The sequence below is a fragment of the Salvelinus alpinus genome, chromosome 8 (assembly GCF_045679555.1).
Source record: "Salvelinus alpinus chromosome 8, SLU_Salpinus.1, whole genome shotgun sequence".
Taxonomy (NCBI): Eukaryota; Metazoa; Chordata; class Actinopteri; order Salmoniformes; family Salmonidae; genus Salvelinus; species Salvelinus alpinus.
This window is the reverse complement of record NC_092093.1, coordinates 65,513,586-65,541,506: the sequence shown is the minus strand read 5'-3', so window position 1 is coordinate 65,541,506 and position 27,921 is coordinate 65,513,586. Positions and strand designations below refer to the sequence as shown.

General features: G+C 43.8%; 2 protein-coding genes across 4 annotated transcripts; one reads left to right on the top strand and one right to left on the bottom strand.

The window, feature by feature from the left end:
* The first annotated feature begins 294 nt into the window (after positions 1-294).
* On the top strand, positions 295-13,879 carry cul1b (cullin 1b). Its single transcript, XM_071414741.1, has 22 exons — positions 295-571; positions 4,591-4,921; positions 5,237-5,411; positions 5,627-5,794; positions 5,945-5,995; positions 6,203-6,293; positions 6,443-6,606; positions 6,713-6,875; positions 7,069-7,199; positions 7,301-7,408; positions 7,520-7,626; positions 7,706-7,754; positions 7,872-8,003; positions 8,144-8,261; positions 8,366-8,442; positions 10,596-10,714; positions 10,796-10,901; positions 11,039-11,086; positions 11,629-11,711; positions 11,818-11,923; positions 12,015-12,128; positions 12,315-13,879. The coding sequence occupies exons 2-22, from the start codon at positions 4,782-4,784 to the stop codon at positions 12,393-12,395; spliced, it is 2,331 nt and encodes a 776-aa protein (XP_071270842.1). The 5' UTR covers positions 295-571; positions 4,591-4,781; the 3' UTR covers positions 12,396-13,879.
* Positions 13,880-14,270: 391 nt separating this feature from the next.
* ezh2 (enhancer of zeste 2 polycomb repressive complex 2 subunit) lies at positions 14,271-27,331 on the bottom strand. 3 transcript variants are annotated; one of them, XM_071414744.1, is made up of 20 exons: positions 27,251-27,331; positions 22,042-22,165; positions 21,798-21,926; positions 21,522-21,641; positions 20,555-20,675; positions 20,260-20,445; positions 19,933-20,038; positions 18,710-18,879; positions 18,500-18,597; positions 18,189-18,420; positions 17,936-18,102; positions 17,717-17,811; positions 17,552-17,592; positions 17,273-17,398; positions 17,003-17,181; positions 16,804-16,899; positions 16,596-16,677; positions 16,425-16,505; positions 16,097-16,181; positions 14,271-15,917 (listed from the first exon to the last, which is right to left on the bottom strand). In XM_071414744.1, exons 2-20 carry the CDS (start codon positions 22,156-22,158, stop codon positions 15,857-15,859), a joined length of 2,292 nt encoding a protein of 763 aa, XP_071270845.1. In that variant the 5' UTR covers positions 22,159-22,165; positions 27,251-27,331; the 3' UTR covers positions 14,271-15,856. The 3 variants fall into 3 exon arrangements, with proteins under 3 accessions (XP_071270845.1, XP_071270843.1, XP_071270846.1); XM_071414742.1 differs by lacking the exon at positions 27,251-27,331 and adding an exon at positions 26,138-26,527; XM_071414745.1 differs by lacking the exon at positions 27,251-27,331 and adding an exon at positions 26,138-26,526 and having other exon boundaries at positions 18,716-18,879.
* Positions 27,332-27,921: the final 590 nt, after the last annotated feature.

Below are 27,921 nucleotides of genomic sequence, written 5' to 3'. Positions count from 1 at the left end.
ATGGTATATAAAGCATATTTGTTTACCATTTGATTTCTTGGCTTAGTTTATAAACTAACGTAATTGTAATAAATCCGGTTGTGTCAATTAAATAAAAGTAATGTCAAGTGAATCATTGGTTGGTTGTGTTTCTTCTTCAAACAAATATCCACAATTTAATTTATTTTATATTTGTCTGATACGCATGTGTTTGGATTTGCCATTTTAGTTGTCACCAGTTACCACAGCCACAATGTAATAAACCCTCCCCATTTCTACCAATTTAAACCTAACTACATTACTAACCTTATGCCTAACTCGAACATTACATTTAGACCAAAAATCGTATTTTTGTTTTTATACATTTTTACGATATAGACCATTTTGACGTTGACGCTGTGGTAACCCACTCACCGTGTCATCATCATCATTTCATTTCACTAGGAGATCTTAGCGCTGCTACATCATCTTGAGACAACTGCGAAACGAAGGAAATCCATCTCAGTCAAGAACCGAGTAAAGGAGGCGCCGATAGCTAGATTCCTGAACCTGTATTTCTCTATTGCTGGGGCAAATAAACGGTTCAGAAATGGTAAGAATAGCTTATTATTCTATTGTCTAAGTGCCATGAAGCTTTTATTTGAGCTAGTTAGTTAGCTATCCTCTAGCTAGCGAGGCAGCAGCTCGTTGTGGTTAGCCGCGCAAGCAGGAGATGTTTTGGCGAATAATCCTGACTCATTGAACAGGGTGCCATTTTAATTTTCATCGGAAATTATGGTTTTAACCTCATATTTAGTTAAGAAAATATTGTCTGGCTCGTCATAACCTTATCAAAATACTCAAACATGAATTAGACCGACGCCCGGCGACGGCTAGCTATCGGGTCCAACAATGGCAGCTACGCTGTTTAGAAAACTAACCTAGCTAGCTAACGGCTGTCGTTCTTTCGGCTAACTTAGCTGCGTCAGCTAACGTTAGATACGTTGGCTGCCTTGTTATCCTAACCTAGAAATTGTGATGTTGCTTTAGCTAGCCCATGAATGTGTTGGCTTCTATGTTGATTTAGCGAACAAGTAACTTATACCAACAATAACTAGCAAGCTTGAAAAAGTCACCGTGTTACCTTATGTGCTCAAATGTTTTGCCATTAAATAACGTTAACGATAACGTTAAGTTAGTTGGCTGGTCAACAACAACACTAACGTTAGTTGGCTGGCCAACAACACTCACTAGTCTGGCTAAATGCTGTTGGCAAACCAGTCTAATTTGGTCTGTATTTAGTTATGACAATACAGATGAGCTCGAAGGCAAGCTGCTTTTGGGCCTCTAACATTGAATGTACATTGAGCAAATTAAAACTAACGTTATTTATTTAGCCATAAATACTCTGTCCAACCAAAGTACCCTCTTCGGACTCTGTCACTAAACTACACTCATTTGGTCTGAGTATCACAACAAACAATTACTTCTGCTCTGTGAAGGCAGAGTGGTAAGCTGGGTGTAATGTAAGTGAGGGAAAGACAGTGTCAATGGAACAGTCGTCTTTCAGGTCATGTAGGCCTAGTTAGTGTTTGGTTTCAGTGGGACAGAAATCTGACCCTGCCTGCCTCACACTCACCACCCCAGTAATGGCTTCTGCCACCAATCACTAACTACCCCATGATGGTTAGTAGAAGACAACCTCTTCCTACAGGCTCTGTGCTTCCCTGACTTCCTCTGAGGCAGGACTGCTCTACTCTTGTCGGAAATAGAGCAGCTTGACATCTCACTTTTTTTTACCTTTATTTAACTAGGCAAGTCAGTTAAGAACACATTCTTATTTACAGGGGCAGAACGACAGATGTTTGTCAGCTCTAGCATTCGATCAAGCAACCTTTCGGTTACTGGCCCAACGCTCTAACCACTAGGCTACCTGCCGCCCCGTTCTGTTCCTCTGAGTCAGTCAGCAAAGCGCCTGTTTGATACAGCCTGAGGAAACCTGGACGCTAGATGTGTGTGTGCAAGGCTGAACACCCCCTCCCCGCCTTTACCTTAGATGACCTGTGTCTGTTTAACATGTGAGAGGCGTGCTGAGAGCTGTGACTATAAAATCAATCCTGGTGTGCGTGCGCACTAGCCTTTCAAATGCTGAGCTGAGTGAGAATCAAAAGCTGCATACACTAATGAAATAGCCTGCCTTATTGCCCCAAAACACACCCTGCACTCCAAGCTAGAAAGCAATTAAATGGTTCCCAATACACTGTGATTTGACTACAGGATTGCATGTTCCCGAGGCATAGCTTTTGCGTTATCTGATACACAGTATCTCTGTTCTGTGAATGAATCACTCTTTCACGGTTAGAGCATTGGGCCAGTAACCAAAAGGTTGCTGCTTCGAATACCCAAGACGACAAGGTGAAAACGTGCCCATGAGCAAGGCACTTGGCCCTAATTTGCTTCAGGGGTGCCGTACTATTATGGCTGAACCTATAAAACAACTAATTTCACTGCACCTATCTGGTGTATGTGGCAATGAAACATTTATTCATATATTTTTTTTTTTGCTTGTGGCAGACTACACCTGAGCTTTACCCTTTTACATTTTTTTTATTTTAAATGTGTCATTTAGCAGACGCTCTTGTCAAGAGCGATTTACAGTAGTGAGTGCATACATTTTCATACTGGTCCCCCTGCGGGAGTCAAACCCACAACCCTGGCGTTGCAAGCGCCATGGTCTACCAACTCAGCCACACGGGACCTCTAGGCATTGGGTTTGTTAAATCTGTAGTCAATAAGGAAGTAGGTTAATCTTCTCTCGTTGAGAAGACCTGATTGGGTTGAAGGCTAGCGAGGTGGTTTAGCTCTGTGTTTCTGTTTATTACATTGTTGGTGTGTGTTAATGTATATGTAGGCTATTAGGTAGGGCCAGGAAGATATCGGTATCACAATCTTTTTTTCCATGGCAAAAATGAAAACATGAAGCAGACCAAACTCTTTTGGTTCTTTAAAAACCTGCTGTATGTAAAATATTGTGTGCTATAATGCATGTGACTCTGGATGAAAACATAATGATGTTTGTTACCAACATTAGGGCTGTTTCCTATAGAAGTTAAATCTGCTTTGTTTTGTTTCCTTGCCATGATACTAACGAGTATCGCGATACTGGTATCGTCCCGGGCCCTAGTAAGGTTCAGTTACTCTGGCCAGGACACAATGACTGAGGTAGCCTAATGAGATTTACCGGCTGCTTTCCCACGACCACAGCTCTCTCGCTCTTCCCTGATTCATTGTGCCATTATGGTTTCTCACGGTTGTATTGTGTTGTTAATGTATCATTTCCTGCAGAAAGATCCAATTGGATTAGCTAGATATTAAAACATTAGCCTTACTGTTAGTGTAAGCAGTTGTAGGGTTGGTGAACCTTATTCGGATCACCATTAGCTGACGTCATTAGAAAGGTTACGTTACTGTTCTTGTCATGTGTTGACACGCTAGTCTAGCACAGATGTTAGTTACTATTAGCAATCAGCCCTGAGGGGTATACTACAATAACAGTTCAAGAGTTAGCCAGCTAACTTGTCTAAATGTTCTGAAACAACTTAGTATTTTATTTTTTTATAGATACACTTGAAATGGGCATGGTCACTGACTCAACAACCAAAAACACATATCTGAGTTTAGCTTTCTTAATAAACCAAAAAAGCAATAGGTATTTTGGTTGTTTATCAAAGTTAGCTGGCTAACTCATTGAACCTCCTTTGTAGTATACCCCTCCGGGGTCTTTCCTAGAAACAACACATGATGGGGTCATGAAATTTGCACTAGAGGAACATGATGACGTTGATGTGCCAGAGTTTCAGGTTTCACAACTAACTGTGAGGAAATCACTGTCATGGCCTCCATGTTCACAGCATGGACATCCTGTAAGTTACTCACTCACCCCCTTCTGTCTTTATTGAAGTTTTTAAAGGACTCCTGCCATCATGCGTACACACACAGATACTTACACACACACACCGTAAACAAGTGATCACTGCTACTGGTGTGTCTAAATATAACATGGGAGAACTAGGCCTATCCACCAATCTAGTGCTGGTCATAAGCACAAACGCACACACACTGCTTGTGAATGGTGTCAGGAAGTAAATAGTGTTCAGGTTGCAACACAAACAAACATCCTCAGCCTTGGGCCTAAATGACAGTAAATGACCAGAGATGGAGACAAGGCTGGCTGTCCTCTGCTATATATAGACCCTCTGCCTGGCTGTCAACAACAATGAGCCTCACTTCCCTTCTCTCTCTTCATTTCTTTGTAAATTGGGGAGGGACCTTGTTGATGTTGCCATTTCCTGGTCTCCTGGCCAATCAGGGTTTATATTACATAGCGATGTATCTGACTGTAATCAATGTCTTTGGGCTGTGGAGAGCTCCTCTCATGTTGAATATACTGCGGTTTCTGACACAGTATTTGAGGCCAGTCTGCCTGCCAGAGGACTGGGAAGGAAGTAGCCTGGCCCTAAAGTGGACTAATCTGTCATTAGCTAGCTGTAATCACGTAGTTCATAGTTCAGCTGCTAGAAAGAACAGCAACCACTGTTAGTAACCACTGTTTTCTCTCTCTTATTCCTCCAGGTCTTGTGGTGAGGTGTTGCTGCATAAGGCTGTGAGGAGGAGCAACTGACGACAGAGCCAAACTTACTGACACGCACTCACCAGCCTCCCATGGACGGCACACTCTGAGACAGCACTTGAGAGGAGAGAAACAACAGGAGTGGGAGCAGAGGAGAGAAGAAGGAGCTGAGGAGAGCAGGAGGGACGTGACGATGTCGTCCAACAGGGGCCAGAACCCACATGGGCTGAAGCAGATCGGGCTGGACCAGATCTGGGACGACCTGAGGGCTGGCATCCACCAGGTGTACACACGGCAGAGCATGGCGAAGTCACGCTACATGGAGCTCTACACGTATCCCACACGCTAAGGGGGGGTGAAGGCCAGGGGAGGTGGTGGAATTTAAGGGGTTATTAAGTTGGTACGGCTGCTGTGATTTCCCTTTTGAAGGGTGTTTAAGGTTTATATGGCCTACTTCCCAAAGTGGAAACTCACAGCAGTATGCAGTGTATATTGCAGTGTCATTATGGTGTTGTGTTCATGGGTGTGTCCTAGTGGTGCAATACTTACTGATGGGCTAGGTCACATCACATGTAGAGAGGTCAGAGTCCTGCTGCAATAGACCTGATACCACCATAGTGTTTCTGTCTTAACTCCCCTGCCTGTCAGCCATGTGTATAACTACTGTACCAGCGTGCACCAGTCCAGTCAAGGCCGGGGGTCTGCCGTCCCCAACAAGCCCTCCAAGAAGAGCAGTACTCCTGGGGGGGCCCAGTTCGTAGGCCTGGAACTCTACAAGAGACTCAAGGAGTTCCTCAAGAACTACCTGACCAGTCTGCTCATGGTGAGTGGTACAGTGACATGGGGATTCCATCCTCTCCTGACCCGCTGGCACTTTGATGACCTTTCACAGATCTAATGTGTGGTTGGATACAAGGAAAATATGGTGCCAATTCCACCTATCATTGTTTACTCTTTCTCTTGAACTGTACCTTATTTTGTTTGGTGACCAATGCATCTTCCGTCTCCCCCTCTACTCTCTCTCTCTCTCTCTCCCAGGATGGTGAGGACCTGATGGATGAGTGTGTGTTGAAGTTCTACACACAGCAGTGGGAGGATTACCGGTTCTCCAGTAAGGTGCTGAATGGGATCTGTGCTTACCTCAACAGGCACTGGGTCAGACGTGAATGTGATGAGGGACGCAAGGGCATCTACGAGATCTACTCGGTGAGAGGAGGGAAGGAAGGAAGGAAGGAAGGGAGGGAGGGAGGGAGGGGGTGTCTTTGTGTGTGTCAATTTTCAACTGTAAAAGATGAGTGAATTATGACATTAGTTTATCCTCTCTCCTCCATTTATCCCTCATGCCCTCTTCTGTAGTTGGCGTTGGTAACGTGGAGGGAGTGTCTATTCAGACCCCTAAACAAACAGGTGGGTATGATGATGATGTCACATCTGACTGACACAACACACGCACGGTAAATAGAATCACCAACCACGTCAGTTCAGTGTGTTTCACTGTGTCGTTCTATGTGTAACTGGTGTAGCGATGGATAGAGCTGCCATCTTATTCTAAGACGGCGAACAACGTAATTCATACATTCATTGACTTTACACCACTCGCTCTCTCTCTCTCAGGTAACGAATGCGGTCCTGAAGCTGATCGAGAAGGAGAGGAATGGAGAGACCATCAACACCAGACTCATCAGTGGTGTGGTGCAGTCCTACGGTACAACACACCTCAAACCAATCCACTTCAAGTTTTCACTTAGACACGCGTTTATAAAATATCATCACATTCCAGCACATCACAGAATTTTCTCTTATAGAAGAATTCAGAAGTCTCAGACTTGACTGTATGTGTGTTGTCTCCTATAGTGGAGCTGGGGCTGAATGAGGAGGATGCGTTTGCTAAGGGTCCTACGCTGTCAGTGTATAAAGAATACTTTGAGTGCCAGTTCCTCACGGACACCGAACGCTTCTACACACGAGAGAGCACCGAGTTCCTCCAACAGAACCCTGTTACTGAGTATATGAAGAAGGTGAGGATGGAGGGGGAAAAATAGGGTGGGGGTAGCAGCAGTGACGGGTGTAGGTGTAGCTCCATGAAAGCACCAGGAAGTTAACCTTGTGTTTCTGTGTGTGTAGGCCGAGGCCCGTCTGCTAGAGGAACAGAGGCGTGTGCAGGTGTACCTCCATGAGTCCACTCAGGATGAGCTGGCCAGGCGGTGTGAACAGGTGCTCATAGAGAAACACCTGGAGATCTTCCACACAGAGTTCCAGAATCTACTGGATGCTGACAAGAACCAAGGTAGGGAATGGTGTAGGTTTTTTTTTTCAGCTGCTCAACCCAGGAAATGGAAAATACAATAGAGAATAAGTATAAGGAGTTATATATGCCTTGTTATGAGTGCCTGTGTTTTTAGACAAAAGTTGTGTGTACTCAGTCTCTCATTCTCTCTCCTCTCCCTCATTCTCTTTCTTTCTTTTTTCCTCCCTCTCAGATCTAGGTCGGATGTATAACTTGGTGTCTCGTATAACGGATGGCCTGGGAGAGCTAAAGAAACTCCTAGAAACACACATCCACAACCAGGGCCTGGCCGCTATAGAGAAATGTGGGGAGGCCGCTCTCAACGTATGTACACACACACACACATACATACACACATACACACACACACACACACACACACATATATATATTTGTATGTATATATGTGTGTTTGTCCCTCCTAGGACCCTAAGGTGTATGTCCAGACCACACTGAACGTCCATAAGAAGTACAACGCTCTGGTCATGTCTGCCTTCAACAACGACGCTGGCTTCGTAGCTGCTCTAGACAAGGTGCATTCTAGCTTTTTAATAAACAACTTTTTTCTCCTTGAAAAAAATCAATGTAGTAAGGATTCCTATATAAATACCCAGAACTGACGTTGTAGCGCGTTCTCTCTCCAGGCGTGTGGTCGTTTCATCAACAACAACACGGTCACTAAGATGGCCCAGTCCTCCAGCAAATCACCTGAACTACTGGCTAGATACTGTGACTCTCTGCTCAAGAAGAGGTGGGTAATCTACTGTATGGCGCTGGGGCTATTGTCTGTCTCTGACGTAACTAAACATTCACTGTATTCTGTTCTCCAGTTCTAAGAACCCAGAAGAGGCAGAGTTGGAGGACACACTCAACCAAGTGGTGAGGACCTACTCTTTGTTCATAAACCTTTTGACTTTCTCTTCAGAACTAATTTGAGTTACCAACTGTCTCAACGTCCTATCTCAATAAATATTTCATATGTTGCTCATCCCTCAGATGGTGGTGTTTAAGTACATAGAGGACAAGGATGTGTTCCAGAAGTTCTATGCTAAGATGCTGGCTAAACGCCTCGTCCACCAGAACAGTGCTAGCGACGACGCAGAAGCTAGCATGATCTCCAAACTCAAGGTCTGTACCTCATATATATATATATATATATATACACACACACACACACACGCATTTATCCAATCTCACACAGACCGATCACCCCAAGGAATGTAAAAGAAAATATGTAATTTTGAAAGTATTGTGACTTTCTCCCTTAGCAAGCGTGTGGCTTTGAGTACACATCTAAACTACAGAGGATGTTCCAGGACATCGGAGTCAGCAAAGACCTCAACGAACAGTTCAAGAAACACCTGACCAACTCTGAACCTCTCGACTGTAAGCACCTGTTGGTTTGTCTAATAAACCTAATACTTCTGTTTACTGGTATCTGTATTTGTTGTAAATGTGTTTCCAATGCTAAATAATGAGGTGTGTTACAGTGGACTTCAGTATCCAGGTGTTGAGTTCCGGGTCCTGGCCGTTCCAGCAATCATGCACCTTCGCTCTGCCCTCCGAGGTGAGACTCAACTCAATACCAATTCAACCTTGTAACGATACACACATCACTCCTAACTCCAACACAACTTAATACAACATAAATTACACTCCCCAACACATTTATTTGTTTTTATTTGTTTTATGAGGCGATAGTACAGAATGTCGCCTTTTATTCTGAGGGTATTTCCATACATATCTGTTTTAGAAATGAAAGGACGTCATGTATCTAGTCCCACCATTTGAAGGTGACAAGTAAATTCAGCAAAAAAAGAAACGTCCTCTCACTGTCAACTGTTTATTTTCAGCTTAACATGTGTATATATTTGTATGAACATAACAAGATTCAACAACTGAGACATTAACTGAACAAGTTACACAGACATGTGACTAACATAAATGGAATAATGTGTCCCTGAACAAAGGGGGGGGGTGTCAAAAGTAACAGTCTGTATCTGGTGTGGCCACCAGCTGCATTAAGTACTGCAGTGCATCTCCTCCTCATGGACTGCACCAGATTTGCCAGTTCTTGCTGTGAGATGTTACCCCACTCTTCCACCAAGGCACCTGCCATTTCCCGTACATTTCTGGGGAGAATGGCCCTAGTCCTCACCCTTTGATCCAACAGGTCTCAGATGTGCTCAATGGGATTGAGATCCGGGCTCTTTGCTGGCCATGGCAGAACACTGATTCCTGTCTTGCAGGAAATCACGCACAGAACAAGCAGTATGGCTGGTGTCATTGTCATGTCAGGATGAGCCTGCAGGAAGGGTACCACATGAGGGAGGAGGATGTCTTCCCTGTAATGCACAGCATTGAGATTGCCTGCAATGACAAGAAGCTCAGTCCGATGATGCTGTGACACACCGCCCCAGACCGTTACGGACCCTCCACCTCCAAATTGATCCTGCTCCAGAGTACAGGCCTCGGTGTAATGCTCATTCCTTCGACGATAGATGCGAATCCGAACATCAACCCTGGTGAGACAAAACCGCAACTTGTCAGTGAAGAGCACTTTTTGCCAGTCCTGTCTTGTCCAGCGACGGTGGGTTTGTGGCCATAGGCAACGTTGTTGCCGGTGATGTTTGGTGAGGACCTGCCTTACAACAGGCCAACAAACAGTTGTTGCCATCCTGTACCTGTCCTGCTGGTGTGATATTCGGATGTACCGATGTGCAGGTGTTGTTACACATGGTCTGCCACTGCGAGGATGATCAGCTGTCCGTCCTGTCTCCCTGTAGCGCTGTCTTAGGTGTCTCACAGTACGGACATTGCAACTTATTGCCCTGGCCACATCTGCAGTCCTCATGCCTCCTTGCAGCATGCCTAATGCATGTTCACGCAGATGAGCAGGGACCCTGGGCATCTTTCTTTTGGTGTTTTTCAGAGTCCGTAGAAAGGCCTCTTTAGTGTCCTAAGTTTTCATAACTGTGACCTTAATTGGCTACCGTCTGTAAGCTGTTAGTGTCTTAATGATGGTTCCACAGGTGCATGTTTATTAATTGTTTATGGTTCATTGAACAAGCATGGGAAACGGTGTTTAAACCCTTTACAATGAAGATCTGTGAAGTTATTTGGATTTTTACGAATTATCTTTGAAAGTCAGGGTTCTGAAAAAGGGACGTTTCTTTTTTTGCTGAGTTTATTTGGACAAATTCACTTGTGTATTACATTTAGTCTAAAGTTTGGTATTTGCTCCCATATTCATAGCACACAATCACTTTTATTGTAAATAGAATAGAATGTTTCTGAACACTGAACACTACGGATAATCATGAATTACTCGTGAATAATGATGAGTGAGAAAGTTACAGATGCACAAAGATCATGTCCTCAAAACATGCTAACCTCTCACCATAACCAATAACAGGGGAGGTAAATGTTTTTGGGGGGTATGATATTTATGCCTCTAGCTTTCTCACTCCAAATGCTTATGACCCCTTCAAATGGATGAACTAGATGCATAAAGTGCTTTCATTTCAAAACGGTAAAACATATGTATAAAACAAAAATGTCCATAAATTAAAATGTGACATTCTGTACCGGCACCTCATATAAAACACTTGATCTCATATCCAATTGATAGAGTATATAGAAACCAATTAAAAGTTTTAGCTTCACTGACCAAATACGTAGGGGAGAGTAGACCTAATGCATCGACCTCTCGTCCTCCAGTTGGAGCGTAGCTACCAGCGGTTCACAGCATTCTACGGCAGCAGACACAGCGGTCGGAAACTCACCTGGCTCTACCACCTGTCTAAAGGAGAGCTGGTCACCAACTGCTTTAAAAACAGGTACAGAGTTGGTACAAGGTCACTTCTCACTAGAATCTGGAGATGTACGTCATCACAGATGTAATTCAATGTATGTTCCAGGTACACTCTGCAGGCCTCTACCTTCCAGATGGCAATCCTGCTGCAGTACAACACAGAGGACCTGTACTCCGTACAACAACTCACTGACAGCACACAGATCAAAACCGTGAGTTATGCTGATACTGTGCTCTAAATAGAGATGTATTAAATGTAAATAAATGCTTTTAAATGACCCCTGATGAGATTAGCACATTTGTATTTCACTGGCTGTGAATATTGTTTTTACCATTTTGTTGTTTTTAGGACATTCTGGTTCAAGTGTTGCAGATCTTGTTGAAATCCAAATTGCTGGTAAGTGCAAGTCAAGTAGAATGTGTTGTATAATGATAGTTCGTTCACTAGAGGGCTCTGGACTCTGCAGTATAAAAGCCTACACACTGATGGAAAGTAGTGACTCAAATCAAATTTATTGGTCACATACACATGGTTAGCAGATGTTAATGTGAGTGTACCGAAATGCTTGTGCTTCTAGTTCCGACAGTGCAGTAATATCTAACAAAATCACAACGACTACCTTATACACAAATGTAAGGGGAAGGAATAAGAATATGTACATATAAATATATGGATGCGCGATGGCTGTGCGGCATAGGCAAGATGGTATAAAATACAGTATATACATACGAGATGAGTAATGTAGGATATGTAAACATTATTAAAGTGGCATAATTTAAAGTGACTAGTGATACCATTATTAAAGTGGCCAGTGATTTGAGTCTGTATGTTGGCAGCAGCCTCTCTGTTAGTGATGGCTGTTTAACAGTCTTGAGATGGAAGCTGTTTTTCAGTCTCGGTCCCAGCTTTGATGCACTGTAATGCGGTCTGTGTGTCAGGTCCTGGAGGATGAGAATGCTAACATAGACGAAGTGGAGTTCAAACCAGAAACCCTGATCAAACTCTTCCTGGGATACAAGAAGTAAGTCCGCTCTCTGTTTCTCCTTTTGTGTTGTCTGGTTCTTGTGCGTTTTCTGTCTAAGCATAGATTTAATCCTTAAAATAATGTTTGTTGTTCATGTCTCCAGTAAGAAGCTGCGTGTGAACATTAACGTTCCTATGAAGACTGAACAGAAACAGGAGCAGGAGACCACACACAAGAACATAGAGGAGGACCGCAAGCTCCTCATACAGGTGTGTTCCCGACTGCATATACATGTTTGTTGAAACTACTGTACTGAATTTCTCTTTCAGCGTGGATCACTAAGTTTTATGAACTGTGTAGGCTGCCATAGTGAGGATAATGAAGATGAGGAAGGTTCTGAAACACCAGCAGCTCCTGGCTGAAGTCCTAAACCAGCTCTCGTCCCGCTTCAAACCCAGAGTCCCTGTCATTAAGGTAACACACACTCTTACCTGTCCCAGAGTCCCTGTTATTAATAAGGTAACACACACTGTCGCAATACATTCTCAAAGGACTCCCACACATTGCACCAACTGTAATATTTTTGTCTTAAAGTACATATTTTTCACCCCCTTTCCCTCTGCCCCCTTTTTCTCTGCTACCCTTGTCTCTCCTCTGTAGAAGTGTATAGACATCCTGATAGAGAAGGAGTATCTGGAGAGAGTGGATGGAGAGAAAGACACGTACAGCTACCTGGCTTAACCCGCCCCCTTCCCTCTCATTTTTGTCTTTTTTTTTATGTCCGAGTAATAAAGTGTGGTTCTTCTGACTGGCAGACGTGTGTGTGCTCAGTGGGACATATACACATGGACACACTATCTTGTTTTGATATGCAAATATGATCAGACCCACCCCAAACCCTCACCCCATGGCATAGTGCGAAGTCCAACCAGAGAGCTGTGTCCATAGTTACTGCATGCAACTGCCTCCCTGCTAGCCTGGTCTCAGATTGATATCCTACGAAGCAGGTTTGAGGAGTTAGCGAGCTAACTTTGGTCAACTGAGTTCAACTCAGGATAAGCGGTCATACGAAAGTGGCTCACGTTTTTAGCCAGGTACATTTATATGGCAATGAATCCTTCAGAACTATCCTGCTCTGATGCAGGCTAACTCCACTTACCTTGAATGAAATGACTGGGCCTTGAGGATCAATGAAATCAGATTCCCTCATCAACCCCTTCATTTCAGGAAGATTACTGATTTTTGATGAATCAAATGTGTTATGTTAAAATCACATTACATATTTTAGTAATGTCAGAATGCATTTTAAACTTAACGCAATGTAACTTTTGTATGACTTAATACAAAAAAGTGTGTATATAAGAGGGGGGGTGCTGGTGCATTGATAAGCACACCAAAGCAGGCATTAATAAAATAAAGACAGCCCTTCTAAAAGCATTTCACACAGCAGTCTGCTGAATTTGCAAGATGCATTTTGATTTCGGCACAAATTAAAATGTTAAACTGAGTTGCCCATGGATTGATTTTTGTCTCATGAGTTTGCCGTGCGACATGCACGCGCAGTTACAAGCCTGCTATAGTTAGCCGCAGACAAGACATTTTGACCGTTGTAGTGTACGGATGAAGCCTGAGCTGGTTTGTGAAGCTGGTTAGTTTTAGAAAACCCAGAGTAGATCTAGCTTGCTTCGTAGGATACTCAGGTGTTGTAGCAGCTAACTATCGTTATCATCCCAGACAAACATAACACACACTAGGAGGAGTTGGCTGAAGCACACAGAACTGGACCAGTACGCTACCTCCATGTAGCCAGAGGAGTAGAGAGATGACTGGTTTTACCACCGGTCTGGACGAAGGAAATAAATTGTCTGGATTAAATGGAGACGCCCCTGCAATTTAAATCTGAGTCGGAGGGCTCTATTCAATCTGTATCGCTGAAGTTCAGCGGAGACTGCATTCACAGTAAACGCTACATATTGCCTCAAACTACCTTTTAATTCCTATCGCGTAGAGCACTGAATCAGCACTGCTGAAGTGTTGGATCCACTGAACTGGTGCCCCATCCCTAGCCTCTTCCCCCACTGGGTCTTGTAAAATCCCTGGTATGGGGTTAGGGTTTCATAGGGGATTGGACCTGTAACCCCTGTATCATTACTGCAATGAGGAAACCATTTGTATAGTGTGGTTCATTTTACAAATGTGTGCTAAATAAAGTCAAGGTTTCTCTAGTGGTCTTGTCACTGGCTGGGTTGTTACTTGCACCAAGATGTGGTGTGAATTTTCATTATAAACTGAGTGGTTTGAGCTCTGAATGCTGATTGGCTGGCAGCAGTATACCACAGGTAGGACAATACATTTATCTTTACTCTAATTACGTTGGTAACCAGTTTATAATAGTAATGAGGCATGTCGGGAGTTTGTGGTATATGGCCAATATAACACGGCTAAGGGCTGTGTCGTGCTTAACTGCCCTTAGCAATATACCACACCCCCTCGTGGCTTATTGCTTAATTATACCGCTCGTTTAACACGACTCTGCAAAATTACTCATTACTGAAGTGGTTTTAAAATGCATCTGAGAAGGCTTTGGTTGTTAGTGGTTAAAAAAAAACAATTGGACACCATTTTCCTCTTATTTTATTCTGGATCACTTTGAACAATACTCCCTGTAAAGACAGTAAAAATCAGCACCTTGGAAATCAGACAGTAGTGGTCCCGGCTAGACAACTGGAGGAAACGTTACACAACATTCAATATATAATTTGTATAGAGCAGTTTCCCTATTCCATATGACAGAAGCACCGCTGTTCTATGAACATTCTGTAATGTCCAATCCCACTGGACGCCAGCTGGCTCTACAACTCAGGAAGTATACATCCTAACAGATGGGTGAGATACTAGTCCTCGGGAGCTGCTGTATCTGCTGGTTTTCCAGTCAGACCGATTTAGACCTGGTGTAAGCTGTGACATTGAATCAATGGATCTCCCAAGAACCAGAGTTCCCCACCCCTGTACTAACATGAGCAACAAACTACTTAAAACAAAGAAGATAGGCTCCTGACTTCCATCTAAACACAACCGTCAGTCATCTAGATCTGTCTGTAGGTCTCTACAGAGCCCTCTCAGTTGCTGCTAAAAGTTGACAAAGTTACAGTTGTAAAAACAGGAGATAAATCGGAGCAGTTCGTCCCACTGCAGGTGAAGACGTGAACATTACTTAACATTATTCAAGGCTGGTTGTATTGGTTCAAGTCTGCAGTATTCACAAGCACCAGGCATCACTAGATTATAGTAGCAGTGAGGTCTTCCCGGGACTACAAACATGGAAGCTTTCGTCATCATGCATTAACCAGATTGAGGATACATCTATCAATAAATCAACACTTAAGGGCTCTAATCAAGTGACTATTCAGTGTTCTAACGACGAGATTCAAGGCACAGCAGAAGTGGATACCTGGGGGCATTTACAAAACATCAAGTTTTAAAATGTGAGAACATCACACCGTCTTAGTTAGCACCATCTAGAATAGAGATTGTATCAAAGCATGCCTCAGGTGGTCAATGGTCATCAAATGTTCAAAACTTGAAGAAATGAAAGACAGAATATAGTTTTAGGAATAAACCAGAAGTCAAAGAAAAAAACAAAAACAGGTAGTGCTGCTGGTCAACATGCATCGTACACTGTCACCTCAGATATCAGGCTATAGTCTCAAAACAATGTTCCGGCATTCAAGAGTGCGTCTGTGGGGTCTGAGACTAAGGTTTGGACACTGGCTAGGGGAAGGGGAAAAAGTCAGTCACAGAGGTTTTTAACCTGCATTTAGTCTAGCTGGTGGTCAGGGACTAAGTAAAATGTTCAACAACCACTTGTTATGGTTGAGTCACTGTGTACATGAATTTGGATCAAGTATAAAAAGCATAACAGAGCTAAAGAGATCCCCGCAGTGGATTTATTAAGACCTGTTTATGTGTTTGTTAGCTGTAAATTAAGGAAAGACTGTTCTAGTGACCATAGCAATGAGTCCTACATAACTCTGAACAGGAAGATTTGTTGGTAGAAAAACTATTCAAAGTGGGGGGAAAAAGGTCAAAACTTCCCAGAATTCTTGAAGCATCCCAGGATTCCGACAATGAGCCGTTTGCGTTTCCTGAAGAGAAGTGTGCGTGCGTGTGTAAGGCCTTTGATCTAGAGGTAGAAGAGGGGATCATGGCATCTCTGATTCCCGCTCGATGCCGACGTACTTCAGAGCATCAGCTTGACTGTACCTGAGAGAGATAAGACAAGTTAGCTACAGACGTCAAATCAACCACAAAGTGTGTGAGTATGCGTACGTATAAGTGTGTCAATGAGACCAAACAAGGAACAAGTTTTAGACACCCTCCTCACGGGGTATTCAGATTGAAATGGCTGCAGACAGGCTGGTTAGTAACCCGTATATACTGACCGGTAGTCAAAGAAGAGCTCTTCTCCAGTCTGGATGGTTCTCTTAGCGAAGATCCCTATCCTGTGGTCCCCATTCACCATCATCACTGCAGAGATAGGAGAAAGACTGTTAGCACAACAGAGGTCTTATCAGTGAAACTCTACATCAGAGTGTAACGTCTGTTGGTCCCATCTGCCGGTGTATTAGGTTATACACAACAGACTGGCTGGATCAGCTGACATACTATACATCTGGTGGTTTAAACAGTACCGTAGCACACCTAGTCTGATCCCCTCTGGAAACAGTCACCCAAAATTAACTAATGAAAGTGATTATGGCATTGTCTGACCTTTTGCATAGCAGTTGGGGTGGACGGAATGGTTGGCGAAACGAATCTTGTTTCCTTTCCTAGTAGCATCCACTACAAAGTCTGGGGTGGGGAGAGAGAAAGAATTAGCTTTCCCTCCCACTTAGTTTATCAAAAACAGTATTTCAATACTTTTGTATGCGTGTGTGTTACCGTTGTTGAGGTTGAAGAGGAAGCTACACATGTATTTGTCGTAGACCTTCCCTCTGCGATCCGCCTCATCTTGGGATATTATCTACAAGGAGGGGAGAGAAAAACACAATCAACACGGGAGAACAAAACAATTATTTTCCACAGGCTTGTACATTACACACAAGTCAAACAAAACCATCACCATGACAGACACAGGGCCGAGCCTCACCTCCCCACAGTACTCAGAGATGAACTCATTCTTCTGAACTGGCTCTTTGATGAAGATGCCCCAGCCTGCTACGTCAGACGGAGCTAGGAGCAGGTGCTGAGAGGGGGGGGGGGGAATCACAAGAGTGAGCTACTGATATCAAGTGTGTGTGTGTGTGTGTGTGTGTGTGTGTGTGTGTGTGTGTATGTATGTGTGTTACCTTCTTGGCTCCCCTCTGTATGGAGCAGTTTTTACAGGAGACGTTCTTGCTGTCCCAGTGTTCAGCAGCTCCGCAGGTCAGACACAGGTCAGGGTCACACTCTCTGACCGCCAGGTAACACGGACACTGTTTAGTGTTACACTGGGCCTTACACCTGCAGCCCGGGAAACGGTTCTGACCTAGACACAGAGAGAGAGAGACAGTTCGAGAGTGTGGACTGGTTTGCAATGTAATTATGGATCAAAATAAAGTATTAAAACATTTCCTCACACTCTGAGCTGCACTGGCAGAACTTCTCACAGAAGTTCTGAGCAGTGACACAGGGACAGGAGGAGTCACAGGGCTGGCGGGGGTGGTCACATGGCTGGTAGTTATACACGTGGTTGGACGAACCATCTACAGGGGGAGGGGTCAAGCACAGGTCAGCGCTGTCACACAACAAAGATAAAAACTGATAAATGAACCACAATGATCAAAAGAACACATTCAATCACATTCTAAGATTGAGTGAGGCTGTAATGTCAGGAGAGTTCTAGAGACAATCGTCACCTTTCTTCAGTTGGATCTTCCTGCAGTGAGTGGCCCACAACCTAAAAAAGGAGATTGTGAGTAGTCTTTTCCATGGAAGTTGACAACCAGAGCTTCTGACTATGTCCTGCAGTCAGCCCATTACTGCACCCTGAAGTAGTCTGTCCATATTTGGGCATGGCGTACCTGTGTTTCCTCTTCTTCTTGCGAGGGGGCGTGTCTTCGTCCTCGGCCGGAGCGCGAGCGATGATACTAGACTCCTTCACTCTGAACTCATATACCTAGAGACACACCCATTACCAGACAATATACAAAAGGTCTTTCCATAAAACCTGCCAAGTAAAGAGGAAGTCATGGGAGAGAAAGCTAGAGAAATGCATAGGTGCTTTGGTGATAAAAACAGACCTGTCTGCAGGTCTTGGTTCCTATGAGCCGTGCTATTGCGCAGTAGTTGTCGTAGTAGGTTCCGATGAGAACCCTAAAGAGTGAAGCCTCGGCTCCGCTCCAATCAACAACCTGAGGGTCACACGTCAGCTTCAACTTCACTGGAGTCTGGCACCGTGAGTTACCCTCTGGATTACACAAAAGGCAATGGTTAGTGTGTGGGTGTGTGCATACGACTGGGTATGGTGTTTGGCTGGCACACGTGTGTATGTACCTGAACTGCTGGTGGTCTCGTCCTTCTTGTCATCATCATCATCATCATCGTCGTTATCGTCGTCTTTCCCCTCTCGCTCGCTGTCCGTGTCTTTGGTATCCGTGGAGACGGTTGGTGTACTGGGCCGGCTGTTGCCGCTGGGTCGTCCCCGGCGACGGCTCACTGGGCGTTTGGAAGGGGTCTTGGACCTCTCGGTTGCCATGCCGTCAGGATACTCCCTCACCAATCCATCCTAGACAACCACCATAGAACAACAGTCAGAACTGAAGGTGTCTGAGTGTGTGTCTGAGTGTGTGTCTGAGTGTACTTGCCTGCACCAGGTACATGTAGCACTCGTCACCACAGGGTTTACTGTCCACCAGATTCTCCATGTTCTTACGCTTATAGGTGTTAGGAGTCGCATGGAAGGCTGGAGAGAGAGATACAAAGACGAGAAAGATAAGTGGTCATAGTGAAGTCAGAGTGTTGGTGCAGAACAGTCCAAATGTGGTGAGAGAGAGTGGGTGTGTCTGTGTCCGTACACTCACGGTGCAGGAAGCAGTCGTATTTGAAGCAGCGTCGGCAGAAGAGTGTGTGGAAGGAGTGTAGACTCTGTTCCCTCTGAACGGAGCGAGCGTTGGGACCGTCCATGTTAGGAGTACACTCTGGAGGCAACGCACCGGGCAACTGGGGCTCTGTCAGCTCCTTGTACCTGATCACTCACACACACACACCATTAGATCTGAGGCAGGACAGGAATATGCACTACTGACACACACGGGCTGGCACAATAATCGTATTATCATGTAACCAACAATTATGGACAATAACTGAGCTAAAAGAATGATCGTCATAATAATTTTCATAGATTCATTTTAGTAATAGGGGAAATTCAACAGATATAGTAGATATAGTATTCAATAGATATAGTTTACCCAATAGCAGTTTTTCTTTTTTACATCAAGAGGGTAAAGTTATGGCCTCCCGGGTGGCGCAGTGGTCTAGAGCACTGCACCGCAGTGCTATGCTGCGCCACCAGAGTCTGGGTTCGCGCCCAGGCTCTGTCGCAGCCGGCCGCGACCGGGAGGTCCGTGGGGCGACGCACAATTGGCTTAGCGTCGTCCGGGTTAGGGAGGGTTTGGCCGGTAGGGATATCCTTGTCTCATCGCGCTCCAGCGACTCCTGTGGCGGGCCGGGCGCAGTGCGTGCTAACCGAGGGGGCGGGTGCACGGTGTTTCCTCCGACACATTGGTGCGGCTGGCTTCCGGGTTGGAGGCGCGCTGTGTTAAGAAGCAGTGCGGCTAGGTTGGGTTGTGCTTCGGAGGACGCATGACTTTCGACCTTCGTCTCTCCCGAGCCCGCACGGGAGTTGTAGCGATGAGACAAGATAGTAATTACTAGCGATTGGATACCACGAAAATTGGGGAGAAAAGGGGATAAAAATTTATATATAAAAAAAAAAAAAAGAGGGTAAAGTTGGTAATGGTTTTACGACCAGAACGGCACAGTTGAGAGAAGGTTCATTTCCAAAAGCTCCAAACATTAGTTTGAGAGACAGGGTGCCATCAAAGCTGTGTTGTATTCATTAGGTATGACAAACCTCATTTGCAAATATGCATTATGTACAGTACAAGCTCAGAAATAAAATAAAATACAATAACCGTGTCCATTTGCATGACAATTAATTGTTACTCCAAACTCCATCATCACAGCCCTAATACACACACACTTTATATGAAACACACACAAAGAGAGGGGTAGTTACTTTTCTCGAAGTTCCTCTGTTGAGCCCTTATCAGGGAACATTGAGGAGATGGCTTCAAAGATCTTATCAGACGGAAACTTCTTAGAGCTGTCACTACTGCCTTGGCCTGCAAGCAGAGGACAAAGGGGTTACACACACAATTTCTACCAACAGTCACCGCGTCAGCCCACACAGGAGAGCGTAAGTAGAGATAAAGATCTGAAAGGACAAGGACCTAGGGAAGGGAACTAGGGGAGAGATCTGTGCGATAAAGGTTTAAGGGAATGGTTTTGGGATAGGGCCCATATCTATTCTCGGTTGGATGATGGAAGTGGCCGTCTGTCTTACTGTCAGTGTTGATCAGGGGTTCCTTTCGGGGGTCCTCGGCCAGGTGGTCCTTCGCCTCACAGAGCTCCACCTTCTCAAGCTTAAACTCCTGCTCTTCTTCATCATCATCCTCATCATCGTTGTCACTGTACTGGGTCAGGGCACCCACCAGCTCCACAAAGATCTCATCATTGATGAAGCCGCACTCTGGAAACACACACAGTCATTTAACATGAATACACACCACACATCCAAAAACACAAGATTTGATCATATCAAATATTTGTGTGTGTGCGCACACACGTGCATGTCTTACCCCGGTCTCCGTGAACTTTGCCATCGTAGTTCTTGATGAGTTCTTCTATGAAGGTTCCGTCTTGGTCCAGAATCTCGTCTCCCATGTAGGGGATGTTGTGGAGAACCGTTTCGTCTTCTACCTACAAGGCAGACCAGGTGTGTCAGGACAACTCCATTATAGTCTGTGACGTCATTATCATCAAGTCAGAACTAGACTACGGCATCGGGTTGGATAACTGCGTTTCTAGTGCACGTGTCAGAACAAGCTTAGTATTGCGCAGTGTGCGTGTTTACCATGAAGTTCTGCTGTAGCCGTGTGTGTGTGCGTGTTTACCATGAAGTTCTGCTGTAGCAGTGTGTGTGTGTGTGTGTGTTTACCACAAAGTTCTGCTGTAGCAGTGTGTGTGTGTGTGTGTTTACCACAAAGTTCTGCTGTAGCAGTGTGTGTGTGTGTGTGTGTTTACCACAAAGTTCTGCTGTAGCAGTGTGTGTGTGTGTGTGTGTTTACCACAAAGTTCTGCTGTAGCAGTGTGTGTGTGCGTGTTTACCATGAAGTTCTGCTGTAGCAGTGTGTGTGTGCGTGTTTACCATGAAGTTCTGCTGTAGCAGTGTGTGTGTGTGCGTGTTTACCATGAAGTTCTGCTGTAGCAGTGTGTGTGTGCGTGTTTACCATGAAGTTCTGCTGTAGCAGTGTGTGTGTGTGTTTACCATGGAGTTCTGCTGTAGCAGTGTGTGTGTGTTTACCATGGAGTTCTGCTGTAGCAGTGTGTGTGTGTGTTTACCATGGAGTTCTGCTGTAGCAGTGTGTGTGTGCGCGTGTTTACCATGGAGTTCTGCTGTAGCAGTGTGTGTGTGTGTGTGTTTACCATGGAGTTCTGCTGTAGCAGTGTGTGTGTTTACCATGGAGTTCTGCTGTAGCAGTGTGTGTGTGCGCGTGTTTACCATGGAGTTCTGCTGTAGCAGTGTGTGTGTGTGTGCGTGTTTACCATGAAGTTCTGCTGTAGCGGGGACCAGGAGTACATGACAGGGACAGAGGCTACAGCGTTGAGCGTCTTCAGAGGTATCACCTGTTTGGAGAACTCAGAGAAACCACTGTCCACCGTACACTGTAGGAGACAAGACCACACACACTAGAGGACTCAGATAAGCCTTCACTGGAAAGAGAAGTGTAAAAAGTCCTAAATGGTGAAAAACAGTAAACTGGTAACGTAGATTTCAATATCTCTGGATAGGTGTGTGTTGTGTGTGAAACATGCGCTGACCTCTCTGGTCCCTCGTAAGGAGCTAACAGATGTCATGATGTGAACGGGCTGGATCCTTCTTGTCTTCCACTCAGCGTTCAGGATGTCTGTCCGCTCCAAGATCCTCTGACGGTTAGAGTTAAACATACTCTGGGGGGGGGAGACACTGTCAGAAACCTGTGTGTGTGTGTGTGTGTGTGTGTGTGTGTGTGTGTGAGAGAGAGAGAGTGATATATATATATAATGTTTGTTTGCATATAGGTACCTTGACCTCATCAGCCCGTCTGAAACGTTTGAGTTGGCGTAGCCTCATGTACTCAGACTTCACCCTTCTCCTCCAACACACTGGTCCCTTCTCAGACCGCTTCCCTGTCAGCACCATGGTCAACCTGGAACACACACACAGCTTTAGAACCATGAACTGTACAAGAGTAAAGGCAAAGAGTTGACATGAAAACACACAACTGAGCTTTGGACCCCATAGCTGGTCATTGAACATGTTGATAAGGGCGCACGCACAGTCTCTTCAGAGTCAACGGCTGTTTCAGTTTCTATTCCCACCTCTACTCCCTTTCTACAGCTGCACTGAGACAGTCATGCCAGGCCAGTTCATAGTCATGCAAATAAGGGGAAACACCCCCAAACTAATTTCTGGTTGCATGTTTCAAATTCATTGTCCATTTACTTGGGGTAAAACATAAATCACAAATCAGTCTTTGCTGGCTTCCATTACACATGCTCAGTTCCAACTAAACACAGTATTGAAGTCTCCATAATAACATCCGCGTCTCTCTGCTCAATAAGGCCTGGAGAAACGGATGCTGGAGAGGGCCCTAGTTCCAAGTCATTGGCAACAGAAATCAAATTAGAGTTGTGCGTCTGCTACGTGACTGCTGTCTAGAATAGGATGAACTTTAATGTCCCCAAGGGGAAATTGTCTTACCAACACAGTACTGCTGTATACAAAATAGACACTGTACATTACACACTCAGGTTTTTTTTCCTGCATAGTGTTTTTTCCAGCCTCCTATGTCCAAACAGTACAATTATATATTTATTTTATAATTTGGGGGATGGAAAAATGTTTCAGTGTAAAATTAAAATGACTAAAACCAGATATAAAGTACGTAGAAAAGATAATGGACCTGTATCTTTTTTATAAGATAATCTTAGAACTAACAATCACCAAAATAAACACTAGCCAGTCAAATTCCCAAAATTATGCATTCAGGAGTATTTTTGTCATGGCATGGGGCACCCATTGATTTGTTATAATGTTTGAGTCACTCAGATAGCATAAGCCATGGTGAAATGTGTAGAATTGAAGGAAATCAACTTTAAAACGGCAACATGTTATCTCAGCCCCACGGCACGAAATTAGCTTTAAAACGGCACCTTTTTCTCTTAGCCTCATGGCAAAATGTGTAGAATTGCAGGACATGATCTTTAAAACAGCTACATTAGTCACTGCGGCCAACAGGAGGGCCTCTAACATTTTAGGTCAGTGACTGCACCATTGGCCAAGCCCATGGCCCCACCCCCACTACCATTTTTACCCAGAAAAACCCTGCAGACTAAACATAATAAATACATTGCATTGTCTGTGATTGGCCAAAACAACGTACTGATCACATACTGCTAGAAAGACCACTGCCTATAGCTCTGTCTAGACTCTAGAGGATGCATGACTAGAATGTATCCTTTTCTTAATCTGCACTGATATTGTGCATCTGTCCTGCCTGGGTGGGTCTAACCCAATGGATCCCCTCCCTTGAGGAAATACAGTATCCGGTGCTGCCATGAAAATCTGTTACCTTATTACACCAGTCACCACACTGGATGCTCATGTTTAGGGCTTCGCCACGCATAGAGGAAAGGAGTATGACTTACTGTAGAATTACACATCACAGAAAATTATTTGTCAAATCATATGAACAAACATGTTCATATGTTAGATTGAAGGGCTCAATACTCAAAGATGGAGGGGACAATTAACAATCTTATAATTAAAAGGTAATAGAGAGCAATAGTAATGGCGTCTTTTTTTGTAGGCACTAACTCCTCCATGGTTCGTTGAACAAAGTTTTTTTTTTTTTTTTCACACGGTTTTTGGATAAAAGCCCAAAATAAGGCCTGTGTCTGTGGTAAACACAGGTTAGGAGATCTTATACGTTTTGTTCTATGAGACAATCTTCATCATCTAACATCACTTTGTGAATTTTGAAGCATTTATGTAATACTTTAAAAAATATAACGCAAATAAAGACTTCATAAAGGTAATGTTAACTGATTGATATTACCATTATAGAACAAAACGTATAAGATCTCATAAGCCTGTGTTAACGTCAGACCTTATTATCGGCGGTTATTCAAAAACCCTATTCCTTCCCCATAGAAATGTCTAAACCAGGGGTGTCAAACATACGGCCCGCGGGCCGGAACCGGCCCCCAAGGAGGTTCGATCAGGCCCGCAGGATAATTTGAAAGTGGAAAAAATGCATAAAAGACATGGAATTAATATTTTTAATTCGCTGCAATTCATGGATTATCCGCTAAGGGGCGCACTCTTTCCATCAGAGTAGAAGACAAGCCGCATCACTGAGACAGACTGAAAACAGCAGACGGTATCAATGCGCCATCTGCTGCTTGTTACGACGTTGTTAATACCTTGGTCTCTACCTCTCCGCTACACCCTCATTAGCCAAAATGTCGTTATCCAAACGGAGAAAAGTAGATAAGGAGTGTAGAATTTTCAAAGAAAAATGGACCACGTCCTATTTATTTACAGAGATGCACGGAAAACCTTCGTGCTTGGTGTGTTTGCAACAAGTTTCGGTATTTCGGTACCTTTAAAATGCTGCCTTAGATACTGTTTGCATTGAAAGAATACAGCTCTGTGAAGATGAATCCTTACTGTGGTGATTTAAAAAATGTGCACTTTAATGTTAGTCAGCAGCTTCAAAACAAAAGTTGTGTGATGGAATTCTACTGTTCATACAACTCCATAAATTTTCAGTATGTATTGTATGTGTATGTATGTTTCATGTATGAAGTTTACAGATTTACAGGACAGGCGAACACTTTCTTCATTACACATTTAAAATCACTCTCCTTAGTTTGTAAGGTGTACGCAGGGATTACATTTAGATTTTATATGCGTATGTGTAAGTGGTTTAAAAATTCCTTTCTTTAAAAGTCTCATTTAATCTTAAAGTGCATTACTATATTTTTCAGTACCAATTAAAGTTTTGTGCCTTTGTACAATCAGTGGGATCAGTTGCAATGCATATTTGTGAATGATAAAAGTAAATTGCACATTTGTCTAAGGAAATATGAGGTGTTTCATGAAATGTTTTGTAAAAGGATAGTTCATTAAATTTCAATATTTTCCTAATGTTCTTGTGCTTCTTTACACCAAAACAAAGGAAAGACATGATATTTTGGTTATTTATAGCAGAGTATGGTATAATTTTAATGGTCCGGCCCACTTGACATCTCCCTAGGCCGTATGTGGCCCACGATGCGAAATGAGTTTGACACCCCTGGTCTAAACGAACCAGAGGTAAATCATTTCCGGTTTTTAGGACTACAAGCTGGCGAGTTCTATTCTGTACTAGACTAGTGCCATATTACTGGTATGTAGTGGCAAGTGGCTAAATAGCGCCCCTATTGGAAATGTGAAGAACAACAAGTATATCAGAGTAGGGAAGGCTTTCACCTTTCGCTCTCAACTGCCTCGAGTGACACACATTAGAACCTAATTCTGATCACTCCGCTTTGATTTTATTGCTGTCGCCAAATCGATTGCTGTCATGTCAAATGTGACAATTTTTTTGATAGAATTGTAGCGAACACTAGCTAGCTAGTATCATGCACATTTCCCAATTCAGATGTTAGCTAGCTAAATGTCAATTTCAAACCATCCTGCCAAATAATTCGATTTAGCTAGCTAACTAATGCTAAAAAGATGAATGACACCGCTACACAGTTCAATAAAGTTCAATGTTGGGAATCAACGTGTAAACCTGGTACGATTTGAAGTGAAGAAAGTTAAACCCTTCCGCGCCTCCACCGCAGACAAACACTCCAGTTAATTTGCAACGTGAAGTAACGTTACACAACTGTCATCTTGCCACATTAATTGGCTGGCTAACTTATTGGCATAATTTACAAAGATAACAGCCAGATCAAACAAGGGAATAAATGTGTCAACTCTAACATGAACCTTCCATACCTAGCTAACCGGTTAGCTAGCAAGCTAACTAGCGACCAAGACAGAGATAGCTAGCTAACGTTACATATGTGGCTATTATTTATTTTTTTCAGAGGAAATAATTGTATATTTTGACAGCATTTCCTACCTGCAGAGGGGGGTCAGTCCTCATTCAATGAAGTGACTCGGGATCTATCCGACACGCACCAAGCGAGAATCTTTCGTTGATCGGGATTGGATTACTAACGTTACTATGTTTTGTTGGCTAGCTCGTTAGCAGCGAGAGAAAGGGGGAGTCAATTCACCTCGCGCGTCCTCTAGCTAGCTAGCGAACAACACCGGCTCGCTACGCTTCTTTCTGGTATGTACTTCCCAATGGAAATAACACGGATAGTTTGATGCGGAATTAACGTCTTGTAAAATATACTGTTTTACTGAACAGTTTCTCAATTTCTATATTTCCGCCTCAGCAACTATTCAAACGTCTCTCTCCGTCTCTTTCACTCACATTCGCCGCCCACTCCGGCCACTGCAGCTTCAACGAGCGCCAAACATATGGGCCAATCACCGCGGCCGATATTCAAGATTCTCACTACGGTGCATTGCGATGGGTCGGATTGTATCAGGGAGCTGGCCAATGATAGGCCGCGCTACAACGGGGCCCTGGAATGGGGGACATGTGGAGAAGTTTCCTTTGTTCTCTTGGTTATCGACGATACAAATGCCTAGCAAAGATGTAGATGCGAAGTGTTTACTCTATTACCTGGTGCCACATGTATGTGCAACTATTTACAATTACGACTCATCATGGTAATACCATATTTAATAATCCATGAGCAAATGTGTCATGTACAATTTCAGTAGATATGAGTAAATATTGGTAGCAAAACCGTTATATACAAATCACAAAGCAATGTACTAAACGGTGGATGTGTTTTATATTGTAGAAAACAGTGTATAAAGTAAATATCTGCTTTATTTTTATTCTGGTCATGGCATGGAAACCTTGTTATGGTCGGATATAGTCTCAAGAGTCTAAAGTCGCTTCCTCTCATCACCTTTTCTCTATATGCACTGATAGCAAAGAGCTAGGGAGAATAATTGCTTACTCATTGCGTTAGCTTCCTTCTCCTTCTCAAAACTCATTGAAGGAGAAGTGGCTCTCATCTAATGGGTTTTGGGAAGGAGAGAGGAGAGAGGACGCGAGGAGTAAGCAATTATTCTCCCTAGCTCTTTGCTGAGTATTCAATTGACATCTTACCCATGACAGTAAAATCTAATTCTTGTTCATCCTCTTGTACATACTTTACAGCTACACTGAGTTTACTGACTTGTAATCATGTAGGGAGGTCGACAAGGAGAGGGAGCCACTTAGATTATTGAGAAGGAGCCCTCCTCTTCGCTAGGGTTATCCAGTTTACTAAGTCCCGCCCCTCTCATACGCTCATTGGTAGATGGCACGGGAGACGAATCGGCCTCGTTCAGTTAGTTCAGTTTGCTCATACAGTAATAGCAAAGGTTTTTATAACTAAACCAAGATTGACCAAAACCCGTCGTTTCAAATGGGAACGAATGAGTCATAGTGGGCATAACTAGCAAGGAGGTGGTTAGAGCCAAGCACGAGCTAGCGAGATCCTATTGGCGCATATTTCCGTTAGGGCACGCCTAGTTTAAAGTGCGCGTGTGCATTTTTTATTTATTTAACCTTTATTTAACTGTGAAATGCGCGTGTGCATGAACTAAATTCGCCTTTGCACTCCTAAACAATGCACTTTTTTTTAACTTTAGCAAAGGGTAAAGTCTATACAATTTTGTCCACTCTGTTCATATTTTAGTTTTGGGAACAGAACTGTAGTGAGATCAATTGTTTCATCGATAATAGAAAATAAGCAGAAAATCGGCCAAAATCCATCTCATTGCATCTTCTCCCAC